An 11,178-nucleotide genomic window follows, 5' to 3' on the forward strand; every position below is an offset into this window, starting at 1 on the left:
AGCTCTACCCTGTCCTGTAGGTCAGTCTCAGACACCCACAGGGCAGCTCTACACTGGCCACATGGACTCAATGGAGGTGGGTTTGGGTGATTTTTCCCAAAGCCCTTTCTAAAGGCGCCCGGTGGGCAGCAGTTAAGTTATTGGCTGTTGAAGTCTACGAGCACCTTGGGAGTCAGCTCCCCAGGGGCAGCCGGCCGTGGTCACCTGATGGGGCCGATCTGCCTGGGCTTGCAGAGTCGCAATGTGTGGCATCAAGCCGTGGGGTGTAAATTGTATTTCCTTTTTTGCTTCAAAAAAGTCAGGCCATGGTGGCTTTGCTGTAGCAATGTGCCCTCCACAGGAGACTGGGTTCAGCTCCAAACATTCCCACTGGAGCTTCCAGATGAGAGCAGGGAGAAAGGCCTGGAGATCTGGCCCCCAAACTAGCCAACAACAATCCTGTGGACTTCAATGTTCTGAGGGGGAGGAAGGGGGCGGGTGGTGCCAGGTTCTTTTGTGCAACTGTCCTCGGGACTCGGGGGGCTCACCAGCCAACAACAATAAGGGGAGGGGCAGCAGGGGTGACTGGGGTGCCTGCTGGGGACAGGGTCTTTTTTGCTGAAACCTGGCCGCGTGGGGGACGGTGTGGCCCTGCCCTGGTCTTTCCTGGTGAGGACACAGTTGGCGTCGGGCTCTGGGGAAATCCTGTGACCCACAGTCCCCTCTGGGGGGCCCTCCTGGCCACATCACAGCCAACGCACCCAAGTTCCTGCTACCCCGAGGAGCTCCCATGTCAGGAGGGGCGAGCAGAGAACTGTCCCAGGAAACTAGCACTGCCCACCCTGAGGCCACCCTCAGCCCCCAATCCCCCCAACCACTGGCATCGGTTTTCTTACGAGGAAGGGCCTTCGTTCTGCCCAGCAGAACCATCTGGAACACCTGAGCTGGGGTCCCACCTGTCCCCGGGGCTCCGTACGAAGGGCCTGGGCTGGGCAGCGGGCATGTGGGGCTGCCCTGAGCTCCGTGCTCAGGACTCGGCTCCCTTGGTGGGGGGTGGGGTGAGTCCTGGGCAGCTGCCCCAGATTAGCAGGGACTGATCCTAAGGCGAGCTGTGGGGGCTGTGCTGAGCTGGGGCTTTGGGGCTGAGCCTGCGTGTGCCTGCATTACTTAGAGGTGCTGGGCCTGTGTGGGCTGCAGGCTGGGCGCCAGCCGAGGAAAAGCCAAACAGGGGTGGGAGGAGGGGGATGGACCCCCACTTGCCCGCCTTTGGTCTAGAGAGGATCTTAGCTTCTCTTAGAGAACAACCTGGCCCTCCCTTCCCGGCCTGAAGGAGGCAGAGGAGAGGTGGCAGTGTGGGCCCCCACCACCTCCCCCAGAGTTCAGGATAGCAATGCTGGCAATCCCAGACCTCTAAGTGCAGAAGGCCTGCCTGGGAGGGGATGGCGGAGTGTCTTGGGCTGTGACAAAGAGAGGCCCTGTGCTTCCCACAAACAGGGCTGGCTCACCAGACTGCTGTGTCTCCAGGCCAGCTCTAGTGGACATGCTGCTCTTGGGTCTCAACTCCAAGTGACCAGTGGGTAGTGACTGGCGAGTGGCCCGAGTCTTGGGAGCAGAGGGAGCCGCTGCGTGGGCTTGAGCTGCTGACCTCTAGGTTAGAGCCCTGTGCTGACAGGGGCCACCGGGGCCCTTGAGGGCAAACGTGTAAGTGACGCCTCTTCCTAGGTCAGGAGGGCGATGGGAACACATGAGCACAGCCAACCCAGCCTGCAGTTCCACGGGGAAGCCGGCCACCCCCTGCCGCCAGCCTTCTCGGCCTCAATTTCCAGGCCTGGGATCCCCAGGCCCCCAAGCCCTCATCCAATCCCGGGTCGGGCCCGGGTCCCCTCCAGTCAGTCTAATGCGGTGATCGATGGGGACGAGCAGGGGGAATGGCCCGGCACAGCTGGTGCTCCCGTTAGCCCTAGCAGGGATTCCCGGCCTCACTGACGACGGCGAGTGAAATGTTTGTGGAACGCAGGGAACACAAGTCAATAACAATTTAGTGGGATTGGGAGCAAGTACCTTCCCCGCACGGACAGCCGCTCCCGGGGGAGGGGCCAGAGTGTGCAGGATATTGCTAGAGCGCTCGGAAATATTTCCAAAACAGCACTCAGTGAGGCGGGGGGTGGGGGGATGAGGGCAGGGGGAGGGAGGGAGGGATGGCGGTGACCAGGGTGGCTGTGATGCCAGCGTGCCTAAGTCCCTCCCATGTCCTCTGTCTGTTGGCACCCTGGCTGGGCGAGGCCTGGACCCAAACCACTCCTGCTTTGGATATTCCATCTCTGGAGGATACCCGTGGCATCTGAGAAAGCCTGGCTCCTCGGATACCCCGCCTCACCCTGACGCCATCACCAGAGAGTGAGTCCGGGAGCCGGTGAGCCATCAGGAAAACAAGCCCTTCTCCCTGGATCCTACCTGCTGCCGCCGCCGGGCCCACTTCTACTCAATCCGACTTCCAGTGACCCCGCAGGACAGAGCCGATCTGCCCCATGGGCTTCCCAGACTACAGGTCTGGATGGGAGCAGTTGGCTTCTGCTTCCTCCCCAGGAGAGGCTGGTGGGCCCGGTGACTCACTCACCACGTGGAGGGCAGCAGAAAGCAGCCCGGGCCCCCTGGCAGGTGACACCGAGGTTCAGGGGCCGGGTTCTCCACTGCTTGTTGGAGACCTGGCCTGACTGTCAGGGGAGGATGCTGAGTACTTTCGGCGGAGCTCCAGGGCTAGGATGACATTGGGAGAAAGGCCATCACTGGTGGAAACCTTGGGGGTGGGGGGGTGGTGGCCCAGGGCTGCCGCACTTTGTTACCTGTCCATGGGGCTCCCTGTGACCCCCCAGGCAGGCAGGGCTGGCTGCCAGATGAGGGCACGTGCTATGCTCTTTGAGCCTGACTCTCAGCTGGTGACTCCACAGGAGCAGCACCCTCATTACGCCCCCTCGGAGCAGCTGTCGGGTTCGAACCGCTGACCTTGAAGATCAGCAGCCTGATGAGTAACCCACTCCGCCAAGGGACCCTAGGAGAGGGCTGAGAAGCCCCAGCCGGGTACTACAGGGGTGGCAAGCGGAGCTTACGGGCTGCCTGCAGCGGAGGGAGGAAGGCTGACAAGGGAATGCTTTGAATAATAAAGTCTGTGACTTCACACACTTGCCCGAACTTTCCGGACTGTGGCTTTTAAAGCCCGATGATTATGTGTTCGCGGCCAAGATCAAGGAGGCGTCTTTGCTGGGGCTGGTGTGGGGATCACGGGCTCTCTGGGGCCCTGAGCTGGGGAAATGTGCTGTCCAGGGGATGATTAAGTGAAAGAAGAGCAAGGGAGGTGTGTGTGGGGGGGCTGTGGCAGGCTTTAAATATCATTTGTATGCTGATGACTTTCAAATTTCTCTCTCAGCCCCGACTTTGCCCTGAGCCCTGCACTAGCATATATGCGGGGGCTTGCTGTCCCCATGGTGGAGGGAGGGGCAAGGGGAGGACCCTGTCCCCACCTGTTCTCCCCTGAGTCCTGAACTGGGAGCAACAGGGCGTTGCCAGCTTCTGGGTGGTTCTGAGTACCATGCAGATGTGCAGGAGCCTGGGCGTCTGTCCTCTCCACAAGGACCTGGCTGGTCCCAGATCCCTGGCCAAGACCACCCCCTCCCCTCTAAAATGCAGGTCCCCGAGCTTCAGGGTGGCCCCATAGGGCATGCCATCCTTTCAGTCTCCAAGGCGCTCCCTTGGCACAGGGTCCCCACCCCACACAGAGCACCTCTGCCAACATCTCTCTGCACCCTGGACCTGTTCCTCCAGCCCCAGGGCCTTTACAAACCATGGGCCCCTCTGCCTGGCATGGGCCCCATGCTTTAAGCTGACCCTTCGTGGCACCTGCCACGACTACCCCTGTGCCATCCAGCTGTCTGCTCTATCCTCTCTGCCTTACTGGAGGGCAGGGACCTTGTCCTGCAAGCCACACCTGTGCTTCTCAGGGTATGAAGCCAACCACCTGGCCCAGCGGGCCCTTCTTATGCAGAGCTGTCAGGTGGGTGTGCTACCCCTCCTTCCCCACTCCTGGGCCTACAGTGGGGGTTCCTGAACTTAGGCCTGTTGCCCTTTCAGGAGACTGAAGAAATATGGACACATGGTTTATGCTTACACAGCCCCTGTGATTCAAGGTGGGTACCCTAAGTGCACCTGGGGCTACCCCTTCTCCCCTGCATGTGATGTGGCTTCACCTCCTGCTGGGCCAGGACAGTAGGCAATACCGCCCCCTGGGGGCTGTTGGAATGATGGTGGGGGGGGCTGTAAGAGCAGATTTCATCCTACACTGTCCTGGATGACGGGTATAGAGCTGCTCGTTCCCAGGGAGGTGTTGAGTCTTTTTTCCTCCCCCCATAAAAAGGGGGCCATGGGCGCAGTACGTCTGCGGACCTATGTCCCCAAAGGATGCTTGATAAGCTTGGGGAGGGGAGGAGTTACTGGGCGGTGAACGAGTACGTAGAGGGGTGAAGAACACAGCAGCAGAGGCCTCCTTCCCAGGGAGAGGCAAGGACCAGCATGGGGGTGGGGACCTTAGAATCCGAGGCTGCCCCTACAGGGGAGGGGGACCAGCCACATGCCAGTCAATGGCGGCACAAGACAGAGCTGGTGGCAGGTGGTGTGCTGGGGGAAGGACCAGGGTCTGGCAGGGCAGTTCACACTGCTGTCAGGCCTGGAGACCCAAAGGCCGGGGTGGAGGGGTGCAGGGAAGACGTGTCCAGCCATGGGGCCCCTCCTGGCCCTGCCCAGAGGCAGGTGGCTAAGTGAGCCACACCCCTGTGCCAGAGCAGAGCCCGTTGGTGGCAGCTGGACCTGGGTGGGAGCCGGCGCTACCAGCCACTTGCCATGCCGGTCATGTCCGCGCTCCCAGCTCTGGAGGTGAAAGGTGCAGCCGCTAACCACAGCCCATCAGTCCTCCCCAGCTGGAGTAAGACAACACCGGGAAGCAGAGCCGAGCTTCCGGCCAAATAAAAGCCGGCTTGCTCGGCCTCCCGGCTGTGAGCGCTGCCAGACACAGGGCTGTGCGGCCGCGTTTCTGCAGTACCATTATCTTATCCGGGCCTCTCGCACTCGGGAGCCAAGGTCTGCCGTGGCCGCTAGCGTCTCCGTGCCGTGACCCTGCTGGTTTGCAACACGTCCTGGAAGGAAGGGGCACAGCCGGAGGCGGCTTGCCGTGGCCTCCCCACCCGGCTCTCTTTTCACCTTCCCACGCGCATGGCACTGAAGAATGGCACCTCATCTGTGCCCGAAGGCGAGTGCAAGATGGGAATTCCGATTCTGACCTGAGGGAGGGCGGGCAGGCAGGGTCAGAGGGCTATCTGCCTTGTCCTAGGCCAGGGTGTTTGCCCACTCGGGCAGCATCTCCGAGGCCATTACTAGGAGCCCTGGTGGTGCAGCGGTGGTGGGGGCTGGGGCTGCTAACTGCAAGGTCGGCAGTTCGAACCCAGCAGCTGCTGCCCCAGGCTTTCAGTCTCAGAGACCACGGGGCAGCTCTGCCCTGTCCTATAGGGTCACTTTAAGTTGGCACCGACTCCATGGTGGAGAGCTTGTGTTTCTGAGCTGCTACGTGGGGTGGGGGTGGGGGTGGAGTAAAACAGCAGCTCCCATTGGGGTGGGGGCTCTCCCACAAGGGAACCTGGACGAGGGGCAGGGAGCACACTGGCCGTGATTCCCTCCGGCCAGCAGCAGCATCATGGTCACTGCCACATGCCAATAAGCTCCTGCTATGCCAGGCAGGGGGCCCTGTGCCGCTGAGGCCCAACTGCTAGCCAGAAAGGTCAGTGGTCGCTGTGCACCTGGAGATGCCACAGACGAAAGGCCTGGCGTTCCACTGCCCGATGGCCCCACTGTGAGACCCATACAGAGTGCAGTCCTACTCTGCACACACGGAGGGTCCTTGGTGGGAACCCACTTCACTGGGTTAGAAGCCTGGGTGGGGCTTATGCTCAGCTAAAAACCGTATTTCCCAGAAGGCCATCTGACCTGGTCTGATCCCAGAAGCTGAGCATGGCTGGGCCGGGCTAGCGACTGGGTGGGAGACTGTGTGGGAATGCCGGGTGCTGTCAGCTTGGGAGCCTGGCGGCCCACTGGTTGGTAGTTCATACCATCTGTGGTCCCTGGAGAACCGCGAGGCTTTCTGCTCCCTTCCAGACCCAGAGCCGTGGCACCCCAGGGGCAGTTCGAGTCAGACCAACTTGGCAGCACTGGGCCTGGTTTGTGGCTGAGAACAGAAAGTGGGTGCTCGCACCCACCCTGTTGGGCAGCGCCAGCAAGGACCGGCAATCTGCTTGTGGGAAGACAGCAGGCCTGCCCCGTGCGGGCTCGAGTCCACAGCAGCAACACGGGGCCTGCCTGGTGCTGGCAGAGCGACCCGATCCACTTGGAACTGCCGGGGACAGGGGCTTGACGGGGGGAGAGCAGCAGGGGAGTGGCCACTGAAGTCTGAGGGCAGCAGTGCAGATTGCCAGGCTACAAGGCCCTGGCCGGGGCCAGAGCTCTGCTCCTCTACCGCTGCCTGCCCGCCCCACAGGGCAGCTCCGAGGCTCCCTGCCGCACACCCTCTCCATTCTGCAGGGGCTCTTTGTCGCCTCAGCCCCACCGTGACCTGAGTGCTGTGCTGGCAGCATCTGGGGCCCAGGCCAGAGTGGGGGAGGGAGCCGGGCACGCAGCCCACGGGCCCAGCAGTGCAGGACAATGCAGACTTGAACACTAATGGGTGGGCAGTGGCACAGTGGCGGGAGATGGTCCAGGAGTCAGACAGGAGGCCAGTTGGGGTGGCCTGTGAGCACCTGTGTCCTGGCCAGGTCAGATGAATAACACGGGGGTGGGTTGGGGGTAGCCGACTTTTCAAAGCAGCTGCTCTGTCAGACGCGCATGCGCCGTCACTGGAGGGCAAGGGTCTCCCTTTGCTCCTTCACCTGCAGCACCTAGGCGGGACCACAGTGCCCAGGGTGGCCCCCAGGACCACTGCCTCATCAGCCCCCACCTGTGGTCAGCCTCGCTTCCCTCCCCTGTCCAGTGGGGCTAAGCACACCCGTCTCATCTCGTCGAGGGCTAGCAGGAAGATGTATAAGAGGGTGCAAATTAGCGGGCAGCGCGGTCTGCTGCCAGGGCCGGCCCACGGCGACCCCCACCCCACCCCCAGGAAGGCCTAGCGCTTCCTATGGCACTCGATTTATCGAGGGGCCCTCCCTCAGGCGGTCAGGACTGCTGGGCCTGCACTCCTCCGGGGCCGTCCCACGAGAGGCCCTTGTACAAACTTTGGCTGATGTGTGCGGTCAGCCTGTCGATGGGACCTGCCTGTTCCCCGTGTGCCACGACTCAGGGACTGACTGAGCTGTGAGCTGGACTGGCGCCTGGCCCTGGCCCAGGGCTGCCTTGGCTGTCCCAGGGCCTGATGCGCGCCTGGCGCCATGCCTGCCAGGCACCCAATCCAGATGGCGCAACTGTAGGCAGAGGAGCCGACGCAGGGGCAACACATCCAGCGGGCACCCAGACGGAAAGGAAAACAGACGAGAGGCGGCGGGAGCAGGCAGGGCTCACTGGCCGCTCATGGGAGATCTCACAGTGTGGAGCCTTGCAGGCGGGCCAGGCGTACCCGTTTCAGAAACCCAGGAGGCGCGCTCAGGGTGGGAGAGCTATGGAGGGAACACTGTCGTGGAGGGCTGCCCAACGCTCCAGCCAGGGCCGAGGGGCTGGGCAGCCCGAGCTCGCAAGTGAGAGGCCCTGCTTCTGTCCACGTGCCCAGGCCCGGGCAGCAAGAAGCACCCCCTTGCATCAGCATGCCTGTCTTGTCTGCTGACCCAGATCACCATGGACCCCACTCCCCCTCCACACCCCATACCCTCCACCCCTAGAGACACACTTGTCCCACCGTCACGTGCTCCGCATTCTGCCACCCCCTGCCTCTGGAGAAGGTGGGGCATGGGCCTGTGAGGGAGGGAGGCAGCCCCCCAGCACACCCTGGGACTGTGCAGCCCTGGGAGCGTGGGCTGCCTTTTTTAAGCTCCCGGCTAGGGCAGAGCAGACTGGTTCCCTGCACATGGAGCCCCCCCCTCCCACCTCCCCGCTGGCCGATCCTCACCGTGGAAGTGCTCTGCCGTCCTGCGTCGCAGTGCCTGCACTGTCACCTCGGAGTCTGCCCACTCTAGCACCAGCCTCCGGCCGTACAGATGGGTGCTGTGGCACAGGGCCTGGAAGGCTCTCTGCGGGGACAAGAAAGGAACACGTGTGTCAGCTCAAGCTGGACGCAGGCAAGTCAGCTGCCCGCCCTCCCTCTGGCTCCGGTGAGGACACGACAGCTAACACATCTCCGGCGAGGCCTGGGGAGCTGCTGGGCAAGGCTGGTCTGTTCCTGGGAGGGGCTGGGCCGAGCCTGGGCCAAGGTGGACATCGGACATACCCACTGTCAGTGGCTGCGCGGGGCAGTCAGGCCATGTGATGACCACTACTAGGTTGTCCTTCCCCCCGTCTCTCCGGGACCCAGCCTCCCCGTTGCCAGCACCACCATTCCCCCCTCAGGAGCTTGGCTGTGGTTATTCCAGCTCCTGGGTCACTGGCCCTGTCCAGTCCTGCCCTCTCCGTAAGCTTTATTTTTAATAGACTTCTCAACTGCCAAGAGGGTGAATTCACACACCCATTACAGCACACCACTCATACTCTTCAGCACCCCCCCCAGAGGGTGTTAGCGCTGACTCCCCAACATGCTGGCCCCTCCCAGAAAGCCCCATCCCTTTGTCAGAATGCCTGGGGTGCAAACCAAGGGTTAACACGCCCCGGCTGCTCACAGAAAGGGTGGGGTGTGGAGCCTGTTCCGGGTGCCTTGGAAGAAAGGCCTGGCAACACGGGTCGCAACCACCAGCTATTACAGACGCCGCGGGGCAGAGTTCTTGTCTCGCTGCGTGGGGCTGCCCTGTGAGGCTGGGGCTGCCCAGTCCCGGAGTCTGCTGGACGGCAACCCACCAGCCCCGGAGGCCTCTGTGGACCCAGCCCCAGGTGACTGCAGTCTAGTCTCTGTCTCGGGGACTTGCCTGTCCTGGAGGGTTCTTGTCAGTGGAAATGCTCCTGTGGGGCATGGATGTCACAGAGCTTAGGTGCCTAGGCGCTGGGGACACCTTGCCCAAGTGTGGGGTGCAGGGGGTGCAGGTGCTTCTCACGACCTCGTGCCAATTAAACTACCTGGGTGATAGGAACCTCACCAGCCCTCTGGCCTGAGGTTCGACAGGGCTGCAGTGCGTGCATACAGTGGTTTCCTGCTGATGCTGCGGGCTCCATGCCTGCAGTCCACTCGCACAGCGGAGGGGACTCCCTGGGGAAAGAGCAGGCCCTCCGCGGGGGTTGGAGTGTCCAGGTGGCACAGTGGTTAAGCACCTGGCCGCAAACCTCAGGCTTGGAGGCTCCAACGCAGCTCCTATAGAGAGCCTGGAGAGGCTAGAAAACCCACGGGGGCTTCTCCTCTGTCACAGGGTCACCATGCGTTGACCCAAGACCACCACCAGCAGGAGGCCCTGGGGGACACGGATGGCTAACACACTCAGCTGCCAACTGCAAGGCTGGGGCCTCCAGCCCAGCCCCAGGGGCACCAGAGACGAAAGCAGGCCCTGGAGAGTGTGTGGAGCACAGGTGGCCCTGGGCAGAGCAGGAGTGGCCGTGGGGCCTGAGGCGGCCCCACCTGGCCGGCAGCAGTGACGTGAGGCCCTGGATGCTCTGTGCTGGTAAGAGGGCAGCATCAAATGGGGACTTCCAGAGCTTGGGCCACTCTTTGAGCCTCCGTCTCCTCCTCTGTCCAGTGGGCCTCGCTGCGGGCCTTAAATGCTGGCACCCAGGGGAGGGCGTCCGGCGGAGTGGAGCTCGTAACGAGCAGACACACAGACAGACAAGCAGGCAGGCGTGCTTCGTCCTCCTCGCTGCCCCAGGGGGGCCAGGTGCAGCAAACTTTCTCCATCCATTTATCTTTTCCCCTAAACTTTTAATTTAAAAACTCTGCCTGGCTGCCAGCAGAGCGGCTGCCTGTCTTTTCCACGCAGATATAAAACTGCATCTGGACCCTTAGCCGACACGGCCTGCTCAGAGCTTTACAACACATGCGTGCTCAGCTGGCGAGGCGGGGAGCCGCCCGGCCGAGAGAGAGATGAGCCGGCGGGACGCCTGGCGCAGCCATGGAGATGCCATCCTGGTGCCAGGGCCCCCAGGGACACTCATCTCCTGCACGCCCAACCCACCACACTCAGCAAGACGGAACGGCAGCACCGAGAGGTGGGTCCAGGCAGGCCCCGCCGACCCCCACCTCTTCGCTACTACTGGCACGCTGTTCACTCTTTCCTCGCCCAAGAGTCCTCCCCACGCTGCTGCTGTGGCTGGGGGCCATCGGGATGCTGCCGAGCCCCCAGCACAGCGAAGCCCTGCCCCTCACACTGCTCCCATGCCCGAGCCCACTGCCGCAGCCGTGGACATCCACCCTGTCAAGGGCCCCTCCACTTTCCAGAGACGTTCTTCCCCAGGGACTGTGGCAGCCACCCCGCACCTGCCTCCACAGGGGGGAGACTGAAGGCCTGCATGTACATCCGCCCCATTTCAGCTGCAAGAGCACCGCCGGGTGCCAGTTCCTCCATGTGACAACCGTGGACCCCCCATCTCACCAGGAGGCTCCCTCTATTTCATACGGTGCCGTCCTCTGGCCTTTCCAGAACATTCTGCTGTGAGCCAGCCTCAGGGCTCCCAGGGGTCTGTCTTAGAGACAGATCACCAGCCTTTCTTCCTAGTCTGTCTGAGTTGGTTGGCTTTGCCGGAACCTATCCGCCACAGGGTGACCAGCCCTGCTTGCCCGGGAAACTCCTGTGACATGGCTTCAGCGTCATAGCAACACGCAGTTCCCGTGGCACAACACACTGACAGACACGGGGTTGGGGGGCGCTGACACTGCCCCGGAGCAACAACCTCACGGCCCCCCAGGCGATTCTGATGCATGGCAACCCTACAGGACCGGATGGAGCCGCCCATCTTTATGGGCACAGAAAACACTGGCCCTCTCCGGCAGACTGGCAGACTCAGGCCCCTGACCCTGTGGTTAGCAGCCCAACGTGCCACAAATGGATGCCCAGGTCTCCACTCCTTGCTCCGGGCTCTTAAGGAAGGCTCTGGGGCTAGCGCTGTGGG

The 11,178-nt window shown here is 62.4% G+C and overlaps 1 protein-coding gene across 2 annotated transcripts in view; it reads right to left on the reverse strand.

Moving 5' to 3' along the window:
- RBM19 (RNA binding motif protein 19) overlaps positions 1 to 11,178 on the reverse strand; it is a 75,997-nt gene that overhangs the window by 4,599 nt on the left and 60,220 nt on the right. For both annotated transcript variants that reach the window (XM_045296861.1, XM_045296860.1), the window contains exon 23: positions 8,108 to 8,228. In XM_045296861.1, the coding sequence (XP_045152796.1) occupies positions 8,108 to 8,228 (121 nt within the window). The remainder of the gene's footprint in view (positions 1 to 8,107; positions 8,229 to 11,178) is intronic.

Source organism: Echinops telfairi, unplaced genomic scaffold (assembly GCF_000313985.2).
Source record: "Echinops telfairi isolate 266 unplaced genomic scaffold, ASM31398v2 ScPeMD7_7412;HRSCAF=8450, whole genome shotgun sequence".
Classification (NCBI taxonomy): Eukaryota; Metazoa; Chordata; class Mammalia; order Afrosoricida; family Tenrecidae; genus Echinops; species Echinops telfairi.